Consider the following 25,329-nt stretch of genomic DNA (forward strand, 5'->3'; position numbering starts at 1 on the left):
CATGTTGTTGTTATTATTATTATTATTAGGATGCCAACATGCTGAACCTGGTAGAGAGCTCCATCCACCAGCCCCTGACCATGTTGTTGTTATTATTATTATTATTAGGATGCCAACATGATGAACCTGGTAGAGAGCTCCATCCACCAGCCCCTGACCATGTTGTTATTATTATTATTATTATTAGGATGCCAACATGCTGAACCTGGTAGAGAGCTCCATCCACCAGCCCCTGACCATGTTGTTATTATTATTATTATTAGGATGCCAACATGCTGAACCTGGTAGAGAGCTCCATCCACCAGCCCCTGACCATGTTGTTATTATTATTATTATTATTAGGATGCCAACATGCTGAACCTGGTAGAGAGCTCCATCCACCAGCCCCTGACCATGTTGTTGTTATTATTATTATTATTAGGATGCCAACATGCTGAACCTGGTAGAGAGCTCCATCCACCAGCCCCTGACCATGTTGTTATTATTATTATTATTAGGATGTCAACATGCTGAACCTGGTAGAGAGCTCCATCCACCAGCCCCTGACCATGTTGTTATTATTATTATTAGGATGCCAACATGCTGAACCTGGTAGAGAGCTCCATCCACCAGCCCCTGAACATGTTATTATTATTATTATTAGGATGCCAACATGCTGAACCTGGTAGAGAGCTCCATCCACCAGCCCCTGACCATGTTATTATTATTATTATTAGGATGCCAACATGCTGAACCTGGTAGAGAGCTCCATCCACCAGCCCCTGACCATGTTGTTATTATTATTATTATTAGGATGCCAACATGCTGAACCTGGTAGAGAGCTCCATCCACCAGCCCCTGACCATGTTGTTGTTATTATTAGGTGCCAACATGCTGAACCTGGTAGAGAGCTCCATCCACCAGCCCCTGACCATGTTGTTATTATTATTATTATTATTAGGATGCCAACATGATGAACCTGGTAGAGAGCTCCATCCACCAGCCCCTGACCATGTTGTTATTATTATTATTATTATTAGGATGCCAACATGCTGAACCTGGTAGAGAGCTCCATCCACCAGCCCCTGACCATGTTGTTGTTATTATTATTATTATTATTAGGATGCCAACATGCTGAACCTGGTAGAGAGCTCCATCCACCAGCCCCTGACTATGTTGTTGTTATTATTATTATTATTAGGATGCCAACATGCTGAACCTGGTAGAGAGCTCCATCCACCAGCCCCTGACCATGTTGTTATTATTATTATTAGGATGCCAACATGCTGACCCTGGTAGAGAGCTCCATCCACCAGCCCCTGACCATGTTGTTATTATTATTATTATTATTAGGATGCCAATATGCTGAACCTGGTAGAGAGCTCCATCCACCAGCCCCTGACCATGTTGTTATTATTATTATTATTATTAGGATGCCAACATGCTGAACCTGGTAGAGAGCTCCATCCACCAGCCCCTGACCATGTTGTTATTATTATTATTATTAGGATGCCAACATGCTGAACCTGGTAGAGAGCTCCATCCACCAGCCCCTGACCATGTTGTTGTTATTATTATTATTAGGATGCCAACATGCTGAACCTGGTAGAGAGCTCCATCCACCAGCCCCTGACCATGTTGTTATTATTATTATTATTATTATGATGCCAACATGCTGAACCTGGTAGAGAGCTCCATCCACCAACCCCTGACCATGTTGTTGTTATTATTATTATTATTAGGATGCCAACATGCTGAACCTGGTAGAGAGCTCCATCCACCAGCCCCTGACCATGTTGTTGTTATTATTATTATTAGGATGCCAACATGCTGAACCTGGTAGAGAGCTCCATCCACCAGCCCCTGACCATGTTGTTATTATTATTATTATTAGGATGCCAACATGGTGAACCTGGTAGAGAGCTCCATCCACCAGCCCCTGACCATGTTGTTGTTATTATTATTATTATTAGGATGCCAACATGCTGAACCTGGTAGAGAGCTCCATCCACCAGCCCCTGACCATGTTGTTATTATTATTATTATTAGGATGCCAACATGCTGAACCTGGTAGAGAGCTCCATCCACCAGCCCCTGACCATGTTGTTGTTATTATTAGGTGCCAACATGCTGAACCTGGTAGAGAGCTCCATCCACCAGCCCCTGACCATGTTGTTGTTATTATTATTATTATTAGGATGCCAACATGCTGAACCTGGTAGAGAGCTCCATCCACCTGCCCCTGACCATGTTGTTGTTATTATTATTATTATTAGGATGCCAACATGCTGAACCTGGTAGAGAGCTCCATCCACCAGCCCCTGACCATGTTGTTGTTATTATTATTATTATTAGGATGCCAACATGCTGAACCTGGTAGAGAGCTCCATCCACCAGCCCCTGACCATGTTGTTATTATTATTATTATTATTAGGATGCCAACATGCTGAACCTGGTAGAGAGCTCCATCCACCAGCCCCTGACCATGTTGTTATTATTATTATTATTATTAGGATGCCAACATGCTGAACCTGGTAGAGAGCTCCATCCACCAGCCCCTGACCATGTTGTTGTTGTTATTATTATTATTAGGATGCCAACATGCTGAACCTGGTAGAGAGCTCCATCCACCAGCCCCTGACCATGTTGTTATTATTATTATTAGGATGCCAACATGCTGACCCTGGTAGAGAGCTCCATCCACCAGCCCCTGACCATGTTGTTATTATTATTATTATTATTAGGATGCCAACATGCTGAACCTGGTAGAGAGCTCCATCCACCAACCCCTGACCATGGTGTTGTTATTATTATTATTAGGATGCCAACATGCTGAACCTGGTAGAGAGCTCCATCCACCAGCCCCTGACCATGTTGTTATTATTATTATTATTATTATGATGCCAACATGCTGAACCTGGTAGAGAGCTCCATCCACCAGCCCCTGACCATGTTGTTGTTATTATTATTATTATTAGGATGCCAACATGCTGAACCTGGTAGAGAGCTCCATCCACCAGCCCCTGACCATGTTGTTGTTATTATTATTATTAGGATGCCAACATGCTGAACCTGGTAGAGAGCTCCATCCACCAGCCCCTGACCATGTTGTTGTTATTATTATTATTATTAGGATGCCAACATGCTGAACCTGGTAGAGAGCTCCATCCACCAGCCCCTGACCATGTTGTTGGTATTATTATTATTATTATTAGGATGCCAACATGCTGAACCTGGTAGAGAGCTCCATCCACCAGCCCCTGACCATGTTGTTATTATTATTATTATTAGGATGCCAACATGCTGAACCTGGTAGAGAGCTCCATCCACCAGCCCCTGACCATGTTGTTGTTATTATTATTATTATTAGGATGCCAACATGCTGAACCTGGTAGAGAGCTCCATCCACCAGCCCCTGACCATGTTGTTGTTATTATTATTATTAGGATGCCAACATGCTGAACCTGGTAGAGAGCTCCATCCACCAGCCCCTGACCATGTTGTTGTTATTATTATTATTATTAGGATGCCAACATGCTGAACCTGGTAGAGAGCTCCATCCACCAGCCCCTGACCATGTTGTTGGTATTATTATTATTATTATTAGGATGCCAACATGCTGAACCTGGTAGAGAGCTCCATCCACCAGCCCCTGACCATGTTGTTGGTATTATTATTATTATTATTAGGATGCCAACATGCTGAACCTGGTAGAGAGCTCCATCCACCAGCCCCTGACCATGTTGTTATTATTATTATTATTATTAGGATGCCAACATGCTGAACCTGGTAGAGAGCTCCATCCACCAGCCCCTGACCATGTTGTTGTTATTATTATTATTATTATGATGCCAACATGATGAACCTGGTAGAGAGCTCCATCCACCAGCCCCTGACCATGTTGTTGTTATTATTATTATTATTAGGATGCCAACATGCTGAACCTGGTAGAGAGCTCCATCCACCAGCCCCTGACCATGTTGTTGTTATTATTATTATTATTATTAGGATGCCAACATGCTGAACCTGGTAGAGAGCTCCATCCACCAGCCCCTGACCATGTTGTTGTTATTATTATTATTATTAGGATGCCAACATGCTGAACCTGGTAGAGAGCTCCATCCACCAGCCCCTGACCATGTTGTTGTTATTATTATTATTATTATTAGGATGCCAACATGCTGAACCTGGTAGAGAGCTCTATCCACCAGCCCCTGACCATGTTGTTATTATTATTATTATTAGGATGCCAACATGCTGAACCTGGTAGAGAGCTCCATCCACCAGCCCCTGACCATGTTATTATTATTATTATTAGGATGCCAACATGCTGAACCTGGTAGAGAGCTCCATCCACCAACCCCTGACCATGTTGTTGTTGTTATTATTATTAGGATGTCAACATGCTGAACCTGGTAGAGAGCTCCATCCACCAACCCCTGACCATGTTGTTGTTATTATTATTATTATTAGGATGCCAACATGCTGAACCTGGTAGAGAGCTCCATCCACCAGCCCCTGACCATGTTGTTGTTATTATTATTATTAGGATGCCAACATGCTGAACCTGGTAGAGAGCTCCATCCACCAGCCCCTGACCATGTTGTTATTATTATTATTATTATTAGGATGCCAACATGCTGAACCTGGTAGAGAGCTCCATCCACCAGCCCCTGACCATGTTGTTATTATTATTATTATTATTATGATGCCAACATGCTGACCCTGGTAGAGAGCTCCATCCACCAGCCCCTGACCATGTTGTTATTATTATTATTATTATTAGGATGCCAACATGCTGAACCTGGTAGAGAGCTCCATCCACCAGCCCCTGACCATGTTGTTATTATTATTATTAGGATGCCAACATGCTGACCCTGGTAGAGAGCTCCATCCACCAGCCCCTGCCCATGTTGTTATTATTATTATTATTATTAGGATGCCAACATGCTGAACCTGGTAGAGAGCTCCATCCACCAGCCCCTGACCATGTTGTTGTTATTATTATTATTATTATTAGGATGCCAACATGCTGAACCTGGTAGAGAGCTCCATCCACCAACCCCTGACCATGTTGTTGTTATTATTATTATTAGGATGCCAACATGCTGAACCTGGTAGAGAGCTCCATCCACCAGCCCCTGACCATGTTGTTATTATTATTATTATTAGGATATCAACATGCTGAACCTGGTAGAGAGCTCCATCCACCAGCCCCTGACCATGTTGTTGTTATTATTATTATTATTAGGATGCCAACATGCTGAACCTGGTAGAGAGCTCCATCCACCAGCCCCTGACCATGTTGTTATTATTATTATTAGGATGCCAACATGCTGACCCTGGTAGAGAGCTCCATCCACCAGCCCCTGACCATGTTGTTGTTGTTGTTATTATTATTATTAGGATGCCAACATGCTGAACCTGGTAGAGAGCTCCATCCACCAGCCCCTGACCATGTTGTTATTATTATTATTATTATTAGGATGCCAACATGCTGAACCTGGTAGAGAGCTCCATCCACCAGCCCCTGACCATGTTGTTGTTATTATTATTATTAGGATGCCAACATGCTGAACCTGGTAGAGAGCTCCATCCACCAGCCCCTGACCATGTTGTTATTATTATTATTATTATTATTACTATGATGCCAACATGCTGAACCTGGTAGAGAGCTCCATCCACCAACCCCTGACCATGTTGTTGTTATTATTATTATTATTAGGATGCCAACATGCTGAACCTGGTAGAGAGCTCCATCCACCAGCCCCTGACCATGTTGTTGTTATTATTATTATTAGGATGCCAACATGCTGAACCTGGTAGAGAGCTCCATCCACCAGCCCCTGACCATGTTGTTATTATTATTATTATTAGGATGCCAACATGGTGAACCTGGTAGAGAGCTCCATCCACCAGCCCCTGACCATGTTGTTGTTATTATTATTATTATTAGGATGCCAACATGCTGAACCTGGTAGAGAGCTCCATCCACCAGCCCCTGACCATGTTGTTATTATTATTATTATTAGGATGCCAACATGCTGAACCTGGTAGAGAGCTCCATCCACCAGCCCCTGACCATGTTGTTGTTATTATTAGTTGCCAACATGCTGAACCTGGTAGAGAGCTCCATCCACCAGCCCCTGACCATGTTGTTATTATTATTATTATTATTAGGATGCCAACATGATGAACCTGGTAGAGAGCTCCATCCACCAGCCCCTGACCATGTTGTTGTTATTATTATTATTATTAGGATGCCAACATGCTGAACCTGGTAGAGAGCTCCATCCACCAGCCCCTGACCATGTTGTTATTATTATTATTATTAGGATGCCAACATGCTGAACCTGGTAGAGAGCTCCATCCACCAGCCCCTGACCATGTTGTTGTTATTATTATTATTATTAGGATGCCAACATGCTGAACCTGGTAGAGAGCTCCATCCACCAGCCGCTGACCATGTTGTTATTATTATTATTAGGATGCCAACATGCTGAACCTGGTAGAGAGCTCCATCCACCAGCCCCTGACCATGTTGTTATTATTATTATTATTAGGATGCCAACATGCTGAACCTGGTAGAGAGCTCCATCCACCAGCCCCTGACCATGTTGTTGTTATTATTAGGTGCCAACATGCTGAACCTGGTAGAGAGCTCCATCCACCAGCCCCTGACCATGTTGTTATTATTATTATTATTATTAGGATGCCAACATGCTGAACCTGGTAGAGAGCTCCATCCACCAGCCCCTGACCATGTTGTTATTATTATTATTATTAGGATGCCAACATGCTGAACCTGGTAGAGAGCTCCATCCACCAGCCCCTGACCATGTTGATGTTATTATTATTATTATTAGGATGCCAACATGCTGAACCTGGTAGAGAGCTCCATCCACCAGCACCTGACCATGTTGTTATTATTATTATTATTAGGATGCCAACATGCTGAACCTGGTAGAGAGCTCCATCCACCAGCCCCTGACCATGTTGTTGTTATTATTATTATTATTAGGATGCCAACATGCTGAACCTGGTAGAGAGCTCCATCCACCAGCCCCTGACCATGGTGTTATTATTATTATTAGGATGCCAACATGCTGACCCTGGTAGAGAGCTCCATCCACCAGCCCCTGACCATGTTGTTATTATTATTATTATTATTAGGATGCCAACATGCTGAACCTGGTAGAGAGCTCCATCCACCAGCCCCTGACCATGTTGTTATTATTATTATTATTATTAGGATGCCAACATGCTGAACCTGGTAGAGAGCTCCATCCACCAGCCCCTGACCATGTTGTTGTTATTATTATTATTAGGATGCCAACATGCTGAACCTGGTAGAGAGCTCCATCCACCAGCCCCTGACCATGTTGTTATTATTATTATTATTATTATGATGCCAACATGCTGAACCTGGTAGAGAGCTCCATCCACCAACCCCTGACCATGTTGTTGTTATTAATATTATTATTAGGATGCCAACATGCTGAACCTGGTAGAGAGCTCCATCCACCAGCCCCTGACCATGTTGTTGTTATTATTATTATTAGGATGCCAACATGCTGAACCTGGTAGAGAGCTCCATCCACCAGCCCCTGACCATGTTGTTATTATTATTATTATTAGGATGCCAACATGGTGAACCTGGTAGAGAGCTCCATCCACCAGCCCCTGACCATGTTGTTGTTATTATTATTATTATTAGGATGCCAACATGCTGAACCTGGTAGAGAGCTCCATCCACCAGCCCCTGACCATGTTGTTATTATTATTATTATTAGGATGCCAACATGCTGAACCTGGTAGAGAGCTCCATCCACCAGCCCCTGACCATGTTGTTGTTATTATTAGGTGCCAACATGCTGAACCTGGTAGAGAGCTCCATCCACCAGCCCCTGACCATGTTGTTATTATTATTATTATTATTAGGATGCCAACATGATGAACCTGGTAGAGAGCTCCATCCACCAGCCCCTGACCATGTTGTTGTTATTATTATTATTATTAGGATGCCAACATGCTGAACCTGGTAGAGAGCTCCATCCACCAGCCCCTGACCATGTTGTTATTATTATTATTATTAGGATGCCAACATGCTGAACCTGGTAGAGAGCTCCATCCACCAGCCCCTGACCATGTTGTTGTTATTATTATTATTATTAGGATGCCAACATGCTGAACCTGGTAGAGAGCTCCATCCACCAGCCCCTGACCATGTTGTTATTATTATTATTAGGATGCCAACATGCTGACCCTGGTAGAGAGCTCCATCCACCAGCCCCTGACCATGTTGTTATTATTATTATTATTATTAGGATGCCAACATGCTGAACCTGGTAGAGAGCTCCATCCACCAGCCCCTGACCATGTTGTTATTATTATTATTAGGATGCCAACATGCTGACCCTGGTAGAGAGCTCCATCCACCAGCCCCTGCCCATGTTGTTATTATTATTATTATTATTAGGATGCCAACATGCTGAACCTGGTAGAGAGCTCCATCCACCAGCCCCTGACCATGTTGTTATTATTATTATTATTATTAGGATGCCAACATGCTGAACCTGGTAGAGAGCTCCACCCACCAACCCCTGACCATGTTGTTGTTATTATTATTATTAGGATGCCAACATGCTGAACCTGGTAGAGAGCTCCATCCACCAGCCCCTGACCATGTTGTTATTATTGTTATTATTATTATGATGCCAACATGCTGAACCTGGTAGAGAGCTCCATCCACCAGCCCCTGACCATGTTGTTGGTATTATTATTATTATTATTAGGATGCCAACATGCTGAACCTGGTAGAGAGCTCCATCCACCAGCCCCTGACCATGTTGTTATTATTATTATTAGGATGCCAACATGCTGAACCTGGTAGAGACCTCCATCCACCAGCCCCTGACCATGTTGTTATTATTATTATTATTATTAGGATGTCAACATGCTGAACCTGGTAGAGAGCTCCATCCACCAGCTCCTGACCATGTTGTTGTTATTATTATTATTATTAGGATGCCAACATGCTGAACCTGGTAGAGAGCTCCATCCACCAGCCCCTGACCATGTTGTTATTATTATTATTATTAGGATGCCAACATGCTGAACCTGGTAGAGATCTCCATCCACCAGCCCCTGACCATGTTGTTGTTATTATTATTATTATTAGGATGTCAACATGCTGAACCTGGTAGAGAGCTCCATCCACCAGCCCCTGACCATGTTGTTATTATTATTATTATTAGGATGCCAACATGCTGAACCTGGTAGAGAGCTCCATCCACCAGCCCCTGACCATGTTGTTATTATTATTATTATTATTAGGATGCCAACATGCTGAACCTGGTAGAGAGCTCCATCCACCAGCCCCTGACCATGTTGTTGTTATTATTATTATTATTAGGATGCCAACATGCTGAACCTGGTAGAGAGCTCCATCCACCAGCCCCTGACCATGTTGTTATTATTATTATTATTATTAGGATGCCAACATGCTGAACCTGGTAGAGAGCTCCATCCACCAGCCCCTGACCATGTTGTTATTATTATTATTATTATTAGGATGCCAACATGCTGAACCTGGTAGAGAGCTCCATCCACCAGCCCCTGACCATGTTGTTATTATTATTATTATTATTAGGATGCCAACATGCTGAACCTGGTAGAGAGCTCCATCCACCAGCCCCTGACCATGTTGTTGTTATTATTAGGTGCCAACATGCTGAACCTGGTAGAGAGCTCCATCCACCAGCCCCTGACCATGTTGTTATTATTATTATTATTATTAGGATGCCAACATGCTGAACCTGGTAGAGAGCTCCATCCACCAGCCCCTGACCATGTTGTTGTTATTATTATTATTATTATTAGGATGCCAACATGCTGAACCTGGTAGAGAGCTCCATCCACCAGCCCCTGACCATGTTGTTATTATTATTATTATTATTATTAGGATGCCAACATGCTGAACCTGGTAGAGAGCTCCATCCACCAGCCCCTGACCATGTTGTTGTTATTATTATTATTAGGATGCCAACATGCTGAACCTGGTAGAGAGCTCCATCCACCAGCCCCTGACCATGTTGTTATTATTATTATTATTATTATGATGCCAACATGCTGAACCTGGTAGAGAGCTCCATCCACCAGCCCCTGACCATGTTGTTGTTATTATTATTAGTATTAGGATGCCAACATGCTGAACCTGGTAGAGAGCTCCATCCACCAGCCCCTGACCATGTTGTTGTTGTTATTATTATTAGGATGTCAACATGCTGAACCTGGTAGAGAGCTCCATCCACCAGCTCCTGACCATGTTGTTGTTATTATTATTATTATTAGGATGCCAACATGCTGAACCTGGTAGAGAGCTCCATCCACCAGCCCCTGACCATGTTGTTATTATTATTATTATTAGGATGCCAACATGCTGAACCTGGTAGAGAGCTCCATCCACCAGCCCCTGACCATGTTGTTGTTATTATTATTATTATTAGGATGTCAACATGCTGAACCTGGTAGAGAGCTCCATCCACCAGCCCCTGACCATGTTGTTATTATTATTATTATTAGGATGCCAACATGCTGAACCTGGTAGAGAGCTCCATCCACCAGCCCCTGACCATGTTGTTATTATTATTATTATTATTAGGATGCCAACATGCTGAACCTGGTAGAGAGCTCCATCCACCAGCCCCTGACCATGTTGTTGTTATTATTATTATTATTAGGATGCCAACATGCTGAACCTGGTAGAGAGCTCCATCCACCAGCCCCTGACCATGTTGTTATTATTATTATTATTATTAGGATGCCAACATGCTGAACCTGGTAGAGAGCTCCATCCACCAGCCCCTGACCATGTTGTTATTATTATTATTATTATTAGGATGCCAACATGCTGAACCTGGTAGAGAGCTCCATCCACCAGCCCCTGACCATGTTGTTATTATTATTATTATTATTAGGATGCCAACATGCTGAACCTGGTAGAGAGCTCCATCCACCAGCCCCTGACCATGTTGTTGTTATTATTAGGTGCCAACATGCTGAACCTGGTAGAGAGCTCCATCCACCAGCCCCTGACCATGTTGTTATTATTATTATTATTATTAGGATGCCAACATGCTGAACCTGGTAGAGAGCTCCATCCACCAGCCCCTGACCATGTTGTTGTTATTATTATTATTATTATTAGGATGCCAACATGCTGAACCTGGTAGAGAGCTCCATCCACCAGCCCCTGACCATGTTGTTATTATTATTATTATTATTATTAGGATGCCAACATGCTGAACCTGGTAGAGAGCTCCATCCACCAGCCCCTGACCATGTTGTTGTTATTATTATTATTAGGATGCCAACATGCTGAACCTGGTAGAGAGCTCCATCCACCAGCCCCTGACCATGTTGTTATTATTATTATTATTATTATGATGCCAACATGCTGAACCTGGTAGAGAGCTCCATCCACCAGCCCCTGACCATGTTGTTGTTATTATTATTATTATTAGGATGCCAACATGCTGAACCTGGTAGAGAGCTCCATCCACCAGCCCCTGACCATGTTGTTGTTGTTATTATTATTAGGATGCCAACATGCTGAACCTGGTAGAGAGCTCCATCCACCAGCCCCTGACCATGTTGTTGTTATTATTATTATTATTAGGATGCCAACATGCTGAACCTGGTAGAGAGCTCCATCCACCAGCCCCTGACCATGTTGTTGTTGTTATTATTATTAGGATGCCAACATGCTGAACCTGGTAGAGAGCTCCATCCACCAACCCCTGACCATGTTGTTGTTGTTGTTATTATTATTATTAGGATGCCAACATGCTGAACCTGGTAGAGAGCTCCATCCACCAGCCCCTGACCATGTTGTTATTATTATTATTAGGATGCCAACATGCTGAACCTGGTAGAGAGCTCCATCCACCAGCCCCTGACCATGTTGTTATTATTATTATTATTAGGATGCCAACATGGTGAACCTGGTAGAGAGCTCCATCCACCAGCCCCTGACCATGTTGTTATTATTATTATTAGGATGCCAACATGCTGAACCTGGTAGAGAGCTCCATCCACCAGCCCCTGACCATGTTGTTATTATTATTATTATTAGGATGCCAACATGCTGAACCTGGGGCCTGTTGCACAAAACTAGGATAAGGGATTAAGCCAGGATATCTTGGTGATCCTGGCTCAATTGATCCGTAATCCGGTTGCACTAAAGATGGATAGGGGGCAGGAGGATATGTTATGGTATAAATTACCATGGAGATTTATTCTGTGGAGCTAGCTTGCTCCAGACCAGGCTAAATTCCAGGATCTATTTAATCTCATCCCTAATGTCAGTCAGCAGTCACCACAAATGGAAACCAATAGTTATTTCACTGCTCACTATACATTGTTATCACATATAACTAGACCCACTGTTATTATTTAAACGTTTGTGATCATTAATTTCAATGATTTTGGATAAAAAATGATTTTTAGATGATGTTGCTATCATTAGATAATTTACAGTTTCCCATAGACTATAAGGCTATATATAAAATGATAGAATATTAGGGCCACAGAGGGGAAAAAAACACAAGTCATAATATTGTAACCAGTTGTTTTAAAGGAGGACAGTTGTTAAAATGACAGATGTGGGGCATTTCGTGAAATTGTACTTCAGTATGGTTTCATAAACAAAGACATGCTGATGTGCCAGAATATTAAGTATCACATTGTCATAAGTATCAAAACTGTAAAAACAATATGTAGCTTTTCTGCAGAAAGAACCAGCCTCATAAATTTATGACTTTATCCTTTTTCTTCAGTGTGGCCCTAGTACTCTGTCATATAAACAAATACACATTCCATATGAATATAAAAACACAATGTGTAACATTATGTTCCTTTATTGAATAAGGACAAAACAAAGCAGGTAAACCATCAGCTCCTTTCGAAACTGAAGTCACAGTGACTCTACAAGATGGAAAGCACAGAATCCAAGCATATTATACAAAATGATACATACACATTCAAAGGTCTGTATATAACACACCCTGCATGTCTGCACACTAAAATAAATGCAGGACAAATCCATACACATCAACTGAACAGACAAATGAATGGATGCAGTAGCCTCCCTGCAGCCTTGTATTACACACAGTATACCGCACAAACATCATAAGAGGCCAAATTCGTCAAAAAACGAACCCAAAAAAACCCAAATTCCTCTGCCACCGCAGGACATATTTAACCAAAATTGAAAGCACACATACTAACTAAAATAATTCAACACATATTGGTCCCTCAGCAGCCGACCACTGTCGTCATCAGGGAAGATTGCCGGATTGTCCCAGTCCATGGCTGGTGGCACTCTGGGGGCCCTCTCCTTCCTCAGGCAGGCCACATTGTGGAGGACAGCACAAGCCACAGTAATATCACATGCCCTAACAGGGCTGACCCTTAATTTGTGAAGGCAGTGAAAGCGTGCCTTCAGGAGGCCAAAGGTCATTTCAACTCTGGCCCTGGTCCTGGCATGGGCATGGTTGTAGGCCTGCTGTGCTTCCTGGGGGTCTGTGAAAGGTGTCAGGAGAAAAGGCTGGCAGCCATACCCCCTGTCTCCCAGCAACACACCAGAGAATTCACCTGTCAACACAAAATCTCATCATTACTACCTCATAAACACAGTGATATTCTTGACACAGCCATGATGGTTATAAATAGGGGTTGTGTGGCTTACCTTGTGATAGGCACTGATAGATTTCAGAGGCCCGAAAGATTCTGGAGTCATGGACTGAGCCAGGCCATTTTGCCACAACATTGCTGATCACACAGTCAGCATTGCAGACCATCTGAAATCATAAGATGAGGAATATTACACCAATCAATGCACATCACTGGCAATGCAGAGTGTTCGTCAATGGACAATATCAAAAAGTTATGTTCACCTGAACATTACTGCTGTGAAAGGATTTCCTATTCACAAAATCGGCCTCATGGGCACCTGAGGGGGCTTTTATCCTTATGTGTGTGCAGTCCACTGCACCAATGACATTGGGGAAACCTGTCACACAAAGTAATGAGTATCCTACTATGTGTTAACAGTTGTCCTGTAATTTGTAGATCCTCTTACCTGCAATCCTATAGAACTCCTCTTTGATGTCACAGAGTCTTCTGTGGCCAGGGAAGGAGATGAAGACATCTGCTAATGCTTTGATAGCCAGACACACACTCCTTATTGTGCGGCAAAGTGTGGCCTTGTTCAGCTGTTCTGCATCCCCCACTGAGTACAGGAAGGCTCCACTAGCAAAAAAGCGCAAGGCCACACAAACCATTTGCTCCACACTCAGTGCATGGCTCCGTGCAGTGCGGTGCTTAATCCTGGGACCCAGTAGTCTGCATAGATACCTGATGCCATCTGCAGAAAACCTGTATCTTTCATATAGATGGTCATCAGGGAAGGCCAGTGGGTCCAACCGGTCCCTGAAGACCCTTTCTCGCCTGAAGGCTCTCCTCAGCACAAGTGCTTCTTCATCCACCACATCTCGCACGAATGGGCATGCCATTGTCAGAGCAGAAAGGAACACACAATTTTGGGCCTTCATATAGGCTAGTGGCCACACCTGGTGCTGGGGGGGTGGGCAAAAGAGGGCGATGCCTTATAACGATGACTTGGTTGTACTGATTGCTGGGAAAATAAAAAAAACCTTAGAAAGATGCCACCGTCCTGTGTGCTCACAATAAGAGCTCATATGTCATGGCTCACTTGACTTTACGAGAATATACCTAATTTTTATTTTGAGCTGTGTCATCTTCTTGGAGCTGGGGGAGGAAAGAAAAATAATGATTAATACATTTGTGTTACAGTTAGCATACAGTGTACATTGAAGGCATATCTCACCTCCCTCTCAAGTTTTTTTATTTCAAGGTCCAGTTTCCTAATTGTCCTCTTTTTTATTTCGGACTCCAGTGCAAGATTTTCCATCTTTTTCTTCTTGTACTGAATGTCTTTGTCTGCCAGTTCTATTTGGCGCCGGAGGTGGTTGCCATACAACTTTCTGATAGCTTGTGAGCTCTGTGAACACAATACAATTAGCGCAGCTGGAATTTGGCAGGATGTGGTGTCCTTTTATTAATACGCACTATGTTGCCAGGCTGGTTTTCCCACTGTATAGCATCTGGGTCCTGTAAAAGAAATTAGATTTTTTGATTTTGATGAGGACTCCTCACCATTGTAGAGTAAATAGTACTTTCACAGTCTTAACATGATACCTCATGCCTTCTGGAATCCAGAGAGATGGTCTCCTCCTCATCATCGTCTCCATCATGTGCTGTTGCTGCTGCACTGGGGCCTTCACCCTATCACATTTAATCGGATTCATATTGAAGCTAGTAGACAAGACATGCCAGGCCTACAGTATGCCTTTGATGGAGTACTCACTGGATCAGCATCGTCTGGTGCTTGTGCTGGTGGCTCTAACAGGAACACAGTGCTGCCAGACACTGCAAGGCAATAGGTAAACCAAAGTCAGACAGTCCAAATTGATTCAATATGAATGTGGTTGTATCCCATGTAGAGATGGAAGGACATACCTTGAATGAAGCGGGTGGCATCTTGGGAGGAACCTATGCTCGTCTCTTTCCCCCCAGGGATCCCCTCTAAGACGGGCCTGCCTTTATTTAGCTCCAAGGCCATGTCCTCTGCTGGGGTAAGGTCAGCCTTTGGTGACCCACCACCCGTGCCTTGTCTGTGGGTATTCTTTTTCACTTCTAAAACAGTACAGACAATGTGTGAGCAGGCACCTTCTGGGTACAATATATGCTTGTGCTTTGTTAAATATTAATCAGGGACCATACCATTCTGCAGAATGTTCTTGTATTTGATTTTGACCTGCTGCCATGTCCGTTTTGGCCCGTTCATGTTTAATCTACACACACACACACACACACACACACACACACATTTAATGGAGTCACACTGCAAAAAATTACTTGGTATTTTTGTCTTGTTTTCAGTAAAAATATCAAAAAATTTATCATAGCTTTATACAGTGTGATGGAGTTACTTTACACAATTTCACTCATATCTGCAGTGCATTTCAATTAAAAATTTAACCGTTTCATAATTACAGTACAACTGCATTTTTGGAGATGTGAATTAAATATTTTAATTGTAATTGTGATGTTTCAGCGGAGCGGTGAGTGTGTAATTGTGCACTACTTACGCATTCAGGCGGTCTGCAATACTTTGCCACGCTTTTTCTCTTTGCTTTATCACTGTGGCGGTGTTGCCTTTCTTCTTAATTATATCTTTTACCTCCTCGTATGCCTCCATGAGGATTTGTGCTTCCGACGGGGAAAAGTACGCGGCTCTAGTTGCCATGGTAAATCAGTTAATCTGTGATCTGTGGCGGGGTCTATTTGAGTGAGCCGTGAGCGCGCACCTATCCAGGATTGGTTTCACCTGGCTTAATGAATCCGTGTCTGCTCATCCTGGCTTGGTCTTTGTGCAACCAATTAAGCCTGGACGCACATGTTTTGGCTTCATTGAGCTCAGCTGAGTCATTTATTATGTCTTAATTCTACTTTTGTGCAACAGGCCCCTGGTAGAGAGCTCCATCCACCAGCCCCTGACCATGTTGTTGTTATTATTATTATTATTAGGATGCCAACATGCTGAACCTGGTAGAGAGCTCCATCCACCAGCCCCTGAACATGTTGTTGTTATTATTATTATTAGGATGCCAACATGCTGAACCTGGTAGAGAGCTCCATCCACCAGCCCCTGACCATGTTGTTGTTATTATTATTATTATTAGGATGTCAACATGCTGAACCTGGTAGAGAGCTCCATCCACCAGCCCCTGACCATGTTGTTATTATTATTATTATTAGGATGTCAACATGCTGAACCTGGTAGAGAGCTCCATCCACCAGCCCCTGACCATGTTGTTATTATTATTATTATTAGGATGCCAACATGCTGAACCTGGTAGAGAGCTCCATCCACCAGCCCCTGACCATGTTGTTGTTATTATTATTATTATTAGGATGCCAACATGCTGAACCTGGTAGAGAGCTCCATCCACCAGCCCCTGACCATGTTGTTGTTATTATTAGGTGCCAACATGCTGAACCTGGTAGAGAGCTCCATCCACCAGCCCCTGACCATGTTGTTATTATTATTATTATTATTAGGATGCCAACATGCTGAACCTGGTAGAGAGCTCCATCCACCAGCCCCTGACCATGTTGTTGTTATTATTATTATTAGGTGCCAACATGCTGAACCTGGTAGAGAGCTCCATCCACCAGCCCCTGACCATGTTGTTATTATTATTATTATTAGGATGCCAACATGCTGAACCTGGTAGAGAGCTCCATCCACCAGCCCCTGACCATGTTGTTGTTATTATTATTATTAGGATGCCAACATGCTGAACCTGGTAGAGAGCTCCATCCACCAGCCCCTGACCATGTTGTTGTTATTATTATTATTAGGATGCCGACATGCTGAACCTGGTAGAGAGCTCCATCCACCAGCCCCTGACCATGTTGTTGTTATTATTATTATTATTAGGATGTCAACATGCTGAACCTGGTAGAGAGCTCCATCCACCAGCCCCTGACCATGTTGTTATTATTATTATTATTAGGATGTCAACATGCTGAACCTGGTAGAGAGCTCCATCCACCAGCCCCTGACCATGTTGTTATTATTATTATTATTAGGATGCCAACATGCTGAACCTGGTAGAGAGCTCCATCCACCAGCCCCTGACCATGTTGTTGTTATTATTATTATTATTAGGATGCCAACATGCTGAACCTGGTAGAGAGCTCCATCCACCAGCCCCTGACCATGTTGTTGTTATTATTAGGTGCCAACATGCTGAACCTGGTAGAGAGCTCCATCCACCAGCCCCTGACCATGTTGTTATTATTATTATTATTATTAGGATGCCAACATGCTGAACCTGGTAGAGAGCTCCATCCACCAGCCCCTGACCATGTTGTTGTTATTATTATTATTAGGTGCCAACATGCTGAACCTGGTAGAGAGCTCCATCCACCAGCCCCTGACCATGTTGTTATTATTATTATTATTAGGATGCCAACATGCTGAACCTGGTAGAGAGCTCCATCCACCAGCCCCTGACCATGTTGTTGTTATTATTAGGTGCCAACATGCTGAACCTGGTAGAGAGCTCCATCCACCAGCCCCTGACCATGTTGTTATTATTATTATTATTATTAGGATGCCAACATGCTGAACCTGGTAGAGAGCTCCATCCACCAGCCCCTGACCATGTTGTTGTTATTATTATTATTAGGTGCCAACATGCTGAACCTGGTAGAGAGCTCCATCCACCAGCCCCTGACCATGTTGTTATTATTATTATTATTAGGATGCCAACATGCTGAACCTGGTAGAGAGCTCCATCCACCAGCCCCTGACCATGTTGTTGTTGTTATTATTATTATTAGGATGCCAACATGCTGAACCTGGTAGAGAGCTCCATCCACCAGCCCCTGACCATGTTGTTATTATTATTATTGGGATGCCAACATGCTGACCCTGGTAGAGAGCTCCATCCACCAGCCCCTGACCATGTTGTTATTATTATTATTATTATTAGGATGCCAACATGCTGAACCTGGTAGAGAGCTCCATCCACCAGCCCCTGACCATGTTGTTATTATTATTATTAGGATGCCAACATGCTGACCCTGGTAGAGAGCTCCATCCACCAGCCCCTGACCATGTTGTTATTATTATTATTATTATTAGGATGCCAACATGCTGAACCTGGTAGAGAGCTCCATCCACCAGCCCCTGACCATGTTGTTATTATTATTATTATTATTAGGATGCCAACATGCTGAACCTGGTAGAGAGCTCCATCCCCCAACCCCTGACCATGTTGTTGTTATTATTATTATTAGGATGCCAACATGCTGAACCTGGTAGAGAGCTCCATCCACCAGCCCCTGACCATGTTGTTATTATTATTATTATTATTATGATGCCAACATGCTGAACCTGGTAGAGAGCTCCATCCACCAACCCCTGACCATGTTGTTGTTATTATTATTATTATTAGGATGCCAACATGCTGAACCTGGTAGAGAGCTCCATCCACCAGCCCCTGACCATGTTGTTATTATTATTATTATTATTAGGATGTCAACATGCTGAACCTGGTAGAGAGCTCCATCCACCAGCCCCTGACCATGTTGTTGTTATTATTATTATTATTATGATGCCAACATGCTGAACCTGGTAGAGAGCTCCATCCACCAACCCCTGACCATGTTGTTGTTATTATTATTATTATTAGGATGCCAACATGCTGAACCTGGTAGAGAGCTCCATCCACCAGCCCCTGACCATGTTGTTGTTATTATTATTATTAGGATGCCAACATGCTGAACCTGGTAGAGAGCTCCATCCACCAGCCCCTGACCATGTTGTTATTATTATTATTATTATTATGATGCCAACATGCTGAACCTGGTAGAGAGCTCCATCCACCAACCCCTGACCATGTTGTTGTTATTATTATTATTATTAGGATGCCAACATGCTGAACCTGGTAGAGAGCTCCATCCACCAGCCCCTGACCATGTTGTTGTTATTATTATTATTAGGATGCCAACATGCTGAACCTGGTAGAGAGCTCCATCCACCAGCCCCTGACCATGTTGTTGTTATTATTATTATTAGGATGTCAACATGCTGAACCTGGTAGAGAGCTCCATCCACCAGCCCCTGACCATGTTGTTGTTGTTATTATTATTAGGATGCCAACATGCTGAACCTGGTAGAGAGCTCCATCCACCAGCTCCTGACCATGTTGTTATTATTATTATTATTAGGATGTCAACATGCTGAACCTGGTAGAGAGCTCCATCCACCAGCCCCTGACCATGTTGTTATTATTATTATTAGGATGCCAACATGCTGAACCTGGTAGAGAGCTCCATCCACCAGCCCCTGACCATGTTGTTGTTATTATTATTATTATTAGGATGCCAACATGCTGAACCTGGTAGAGAGCTCCATCCACCAGCCCCTGACCATGTTGTTGGTATTATTATTATTATTATTAGGATGCCAACATGCTGAACCTGGTAGAGAGCTCCATCCACCAACCCCTGACCATGTTGTTATTATTATTATTATTAGGATGTCAACATGCTGAACCTGGTAGAGAGCTCCATCCACCAGCTCCTGACCATGTTGTTGTTATTATTATTATTATTAGGATGCCAACATGCTGAACCTGGTAGAGAGCTCCATCCACCAGCCCCTGACCATGTTGTTGGTATTATTATTATTATTATTAGGATGCCAACATGCTGAACCTGGTAGAGAGCTCCATCCACCAACCCCTGACCATGTTGTTATTATTATTATTATTAGGATGTCAACATGCTGAACCTGGTAGAGAGCTCCATCCACCAGCTCCTGACCATGTTGTTGTTATTATTATTATTATTAGGATGCCAACATGCTGAACCTGGTAGAGAGCTCCATCCACCAGCCCCTGACCATGTTGTTGTTATTATTAGGTGCCAACATGCTGAACCTGGTAGAGAGCTCCATCCACCAGCACCTGACCATGTTGTTATTATTATTATTATTAGGATGTCAACATGCTGAACCTGGTAGAGAGCTCCATCCACCAGCTCCTGACCATGTTGTTGTTATTATTATTATTATTAGGATGCCAACATGCTGAACCTGGTAGAGAGCTCCATCCACCAGCCCCTGACCATGTTGTTGTTATTATTATTATTATTAGGATGCCAACATGCTGAACCTGGTAGAGAGCTCCATCCACCAGCCCCTGACCATGTTGTTATTATTATTATTATTAGGATGCCAACATGCTGAACCTGGTAGAGAGCTCCATCCACCAACCCCTGACCATGTTGTTGTTGTTATTATTATTAGGATGTCAACATGCTGAACCTGGTAGAGAGCTCCATCCACCAACCCCTGACCATGTTGTTGTTGTTATTATTATTAGGATGTCAACATGCTGAACCTGGTAGAGAGCTCCATCCACCAACCCCTGACCATGTTGTTATTATTATTATTATTAGGATGTCAACATGCTGAACCTGGTAGAGAGCTCCATCCACCAGCTCCTGACCATGTTGTTGTTATTATTATTATTATTAGGATGCCAACATGCTGAACCTGGTAGAGAGCTCCATCCACCAGCCCCTGACCATGTTGTTGTTATTATTATTATTAGGATGTCAACATGCTGAACCTGGTAGAGAGCTCCATCCACCAGCCCCTGACCATGTTGTTGTTATTATTATTATTAGGATGCCAACATGCTGAACCTGGTAGAGAGCTCCATCCACCAACCCCTGACCATGTTGTTGTTGTTATTATTATTAGGATGTCAACATGCTGAACCTGGTAGAGAGCTCCATCTACCAGCCCCTGACCATGTTGTTGTTATTATTATTATTAGGATGCCAACATGCTGAACCTGGTAGAGAGCTCCATCCACCAACCCCTGACCATGTTGTTATTATTATTATTATTATTAGGATGCCAACATGCTGAACCTGGTAGAGAGCTCCATCCACCAGCCCCTGACCATGTTGTTGTTATTATTATTATTATTAGGATGCCAACATGCTGAACCTGGTAGAGAGCTCCATCCACCAACCCCTGACCATGTTGTTGTTGTTATTATTATTAGGATGTCAACATGCTGAACCTGGTAGAGAGCTCCATCCACCAGCTCCTGACCATGTTGTTGTTATTATTATTATTATTAGGATGCCAACATGCTGAACTTGGTAGAGAGCTCCATCCACCAGCTCCTGACCATGTTGTTATTATTATTATTATTAGTATGCCAACATGCTGAACCTGGTAGAGAGCTCCATCCACCAGCCCCTGACCATGTTGTTGTTGTTATTATTATTATTATTAGGATGCCAACATGCTGAACCTGGTAGAGAGCTCCATCCACCAGCTCCTGACCATGTTGTTATTATTATTATTATTAGTATGCCAACATGCTGAACCTAGTAGAGAGCTCCATCCACCAACCCCTGACCATGTTGTTGTTGTTATTATTATTAGGATGCCGACATGCTGAACCTGGTAGAGAGCTCCATCCACCAGCCCCTGACCATGTTGTTATTATTATTAGGATGCCAACATGCTGAACCTGGTAGAGAGCTCCATCCACCAGCCCCTGACCATGTTGTTGTTGTTATTATTATTATTAGGATGCCAACATGCTGAACCTGGTAGAGAGCTCCATCCACCAGCCCCTGACCATGTTGTTGGTATTATTATTATTATTATTAGGATGCCAACATGCTGAACCTGGTAGAGAGCTCCATCCACCAGCCCCTGACCATGTTGTTGTTATTATTATTATTAGGATGCCAACATTCTGAACCTGGTAGAGAGCTCCATCCACCAGCCCCTGACCATGTTGTTGGTATTATTATTATTATTATTAGGATGCCAACATGCTGAACCTGGTAGAGAGCTCCATCCACCAACCCCTGACCATGTTGTTATTATTATTATTATTATTAGGATGCCAACATGCTGAACCTGGTAGAGAGCTCCATCCACCAGCCCCTGACCATGTTGTTGTTATTATTATTATTATTAGGATGCCAACATGCTGAACCTGGTAGAGAGCTCCATCCACCAGCCCTGACCATGTTGTTATTATTATTATTATTATTAGGATGCCAACATGATGAACCTGGTAGAGAGCTCCATCCACCAGCCCCTGACCATGTTGTTATTATTATTATTATTATTAGGATGCCAACATGCTGAACCTGGTAGAGAGCTCCATCCACCAGCCCCTGACCATGTTATTATTATTATTATTAGGATGCCAACATGCTGAACCTGGTAGAGAGCTCCATCCACCAGCCCCTGACCATGTTATTATTATTATTATTAGGATGCCAACATGCTGAACCTGGTAGAGAGCTCCATCCACCAACCCCTGACCATGTTGTTGTTATTATTATTATTATTATTAGGATGCCAACATGCTGAACCTGGTAGAGAGCTCCATCCACCAGCCCCTGACCATGTTGTTATTATTATTATTATTATTAGGATGTCAACATGCTGAACCTGGTAGAGAGCTCCATCCACCAGCCCCTGACCATGTTGTTGTTATTATTATTATTATTAGGATGCCAACATGCTGAACCTGGTAGAGAGCTCCATCCACCAACCCCTGACCATGTTGTTGTTGTTATTATTATTATTAGGATGCCAACATGCTGAACCTGGTAGAGAGCTCCATCCACCAGCCCCTGACCATGTTGTTATTATTATTATTAGGATGCCAACATGATGAACCTGGTAGAGAGCTCCATCCACCAGCCCCTGACCATGTTGTTGTTATTATTATTATTATTAGGATGCCAACATGCTGAACCTGGTAGAGAGCTCCATCCACCAGCCCCTGACCATGTTGTTATTATTATTATTATTATTATTAGGATGCCAACATGCTAAACCTGGTAGAGAGCTCCATCCACCAGCCCTGACCATGTTGTTATTATTATTATTATTATTAGGATGCCAACATGCTGAACCTGGTAGAGAGCTCCATCCACCAGCCCCTGACCATGTTGTTATTAATATTATTGGGATGCCAACATGCTGAACCTGGTAGAGAGCTCCATCCACCAGCCCCTGACCATGTTGTTATTATTATTATTATTATTAGGATGCCAACATGCTGAACCTGGTAGAGAGCTCCATCCACCAGCCCCTGACCATGTTGTTATTATTATTATTATTATTAGGATGCCAACATGCTGAACCTGGTAGAGAGCTCCATCCACCAGCCCCTGACCATGTTGTTATTATTATTATTATTAGGATGCCAACATGCTGAACCTGGTAGAGAGCTCCATCCACCAGCCCCTGACCATGTTGTTATTATTATTATGATGCCAACATGCTGAACCTGGTAGAGAGCTCCATCCACCAGCCCCTGACCATGTTGTTATTATTATTATTATTAGGATGCCAACATGCTGAACCTGGTAGAGAGCTCCATCCACCAGCCCCTGACCATGTTGTGGCCGTCTGACGCTGCTCTCAGCTCTCTGTCTGAAGAGAGACAACACTGGCTCTACAGTCTTGATCACAGGGACAAACTCAGAGCCATCATCAAAGCTCACATCATACGCAATATCAAGGTGAGGCTATGGGTGCATCACAAATGTTTTGATATAAATCTTGTATTGATTATAACGAGGTTGATCTCTCTCTACAGAAGATGACCTTGACGTCTGTCTCTACCTACCGGACAATGCACGGATCAACCTTCACCTTTAGCTGTAACAAGAAAGTCGTTGTGAGTAGCTTCAACCTCATTTACACCTCTGCGTCTGACACCCCGTTCCCGATATAGGGCACTGCTTTTGACCAGAGCCCATCGGTGCACTATAAAGGGAATAGGGTCTAAAATAGTGCACTATATAGGGAATAGGGTCTAAAGTAGTGCACTATATAGGGAAAAGGGTCTAAAGTAGTGCACTATATAGGGAATAGGGTCTAAAGTAGTGCACTATATAGGGAATAGGGTCTAAAGTAGTGCACTATATAGGGAAAAGGGTCTAAAGTAGTGCACTATATAGGGAAAAGGGTCTAAAGTAGTGCACTATATAGGGAATAGGGTCTAAAGTAGTGCACTATATAGGGAAAAGGGTCTAAAGTAGTGCACTATATAGGGAAAAGGGTCTAAAGTAGTGCACTATATAGGGAATAGGGTCTAAAGTAGTGCACTATATAGGGAAAAGGGTCTAAAGTAGTGCACTATATAGGGAATAGGGTCTAAAGTAGTGCACTATATAGGGAAAAGGGACTAAAGTAGTGCACTATATAGGGAAAAGGGTCTAAAGTAGTGCACTATATAGGGAATATCAAATCAAATCAAAGTTTATTTGCCACATGCGCTGAATACAACAGGTGTAGTAGACCTTACAGTGAAATGCTGAATACAACAGGTGTAGTAGACCTTACAGTGATATGCTGAATACAACAGGTGTAGTAGACCTTACAGTGAAATGCTGAATACAACAGGTGTAGTAGACCTTACAGTGAAATGCTGAATACAACAGGTGTAGTAGACCTCACAGTGAAATGCTGAATACAACAGGTGTAGTAGACCTCACAGTGAAATGCTGAATACAACAGGTGTCGACCTTAGTGAAATGCTGAATACAACAGTTGTAGACCTTAGTGAAATGCTGAATTCAACAGGTGTAGTAGACCTTACAGTGAAATGCTGAATACAGCAGGTGTAG

General features: G+C 43.0%; 2 protein-coding genes across 2 annotated transcripts in view; one reads left to right on the top strand and one right to left on the bottom strand.

Annotated features, from left to right (window-relative positions):
• The window catches only part of stab1 (stabilin 1), a 336,738-nt gene that overhangs the window by 238,868 nt on the left and 72,541 nt on the right, over nt 1-25,329 (top strand). Inside the window, exons 51-52 of the mRNA XM_071364529.1 lie at nt 24,043-24,219; nt 24,297-24,377. Of these exons, the coding sequence (XP_071220630.1) occupies nt 24,043-24,219; nt 24,297-24,377 (258 nt within the window). The remainder of the gene's footprint in view (nt 1-24,042; nt 24,220-24,296; nt 24,378-25,329) is intronic.
• Nucleotides 12,863-16,586, bottom strand: LOC139552636 (uncharacterized). Its single transcript, XM_071364542.1, has 9 exons — nt 15,583-16,586; nt 15,431-15,492; nt 15,262-15,348; nt 15,133-15,174; nt 14,891-15,064; nt 14,776-14,811; nt 14,123-14,677; nt 13,730-13,841; nt 12,863-13,635 (listed from the first exon to the last, which is right to left on the bottom strand). The coding sequence occupies exons 1-6, from the start codon at nt 15,683-15,685 to the stop codon at nt 14,776-14,778; spliced, it is 504 nt and encodes a 167-aa protein (XP_071220643.1). The 5' UTR covers nt 15,686-16,586; the 3' UTR covers nt 12,863-13,635; nt 13,730-13,841; nt 14,123-14,677.

This window comes from Salvelinus alpinus, chromosome 2 (genome assembly GCF_045679555.1).
Source record: "Salvelinus alpinus chromosome 2, SLU_Salpinus.1, whole genome shotgun sequence".
NCBI lineage: Eukaryota > Metazoa > Chordata > Actinopteri > Salmoniformes > Salmonidae > Salvelinus > Salvelinus alpinus.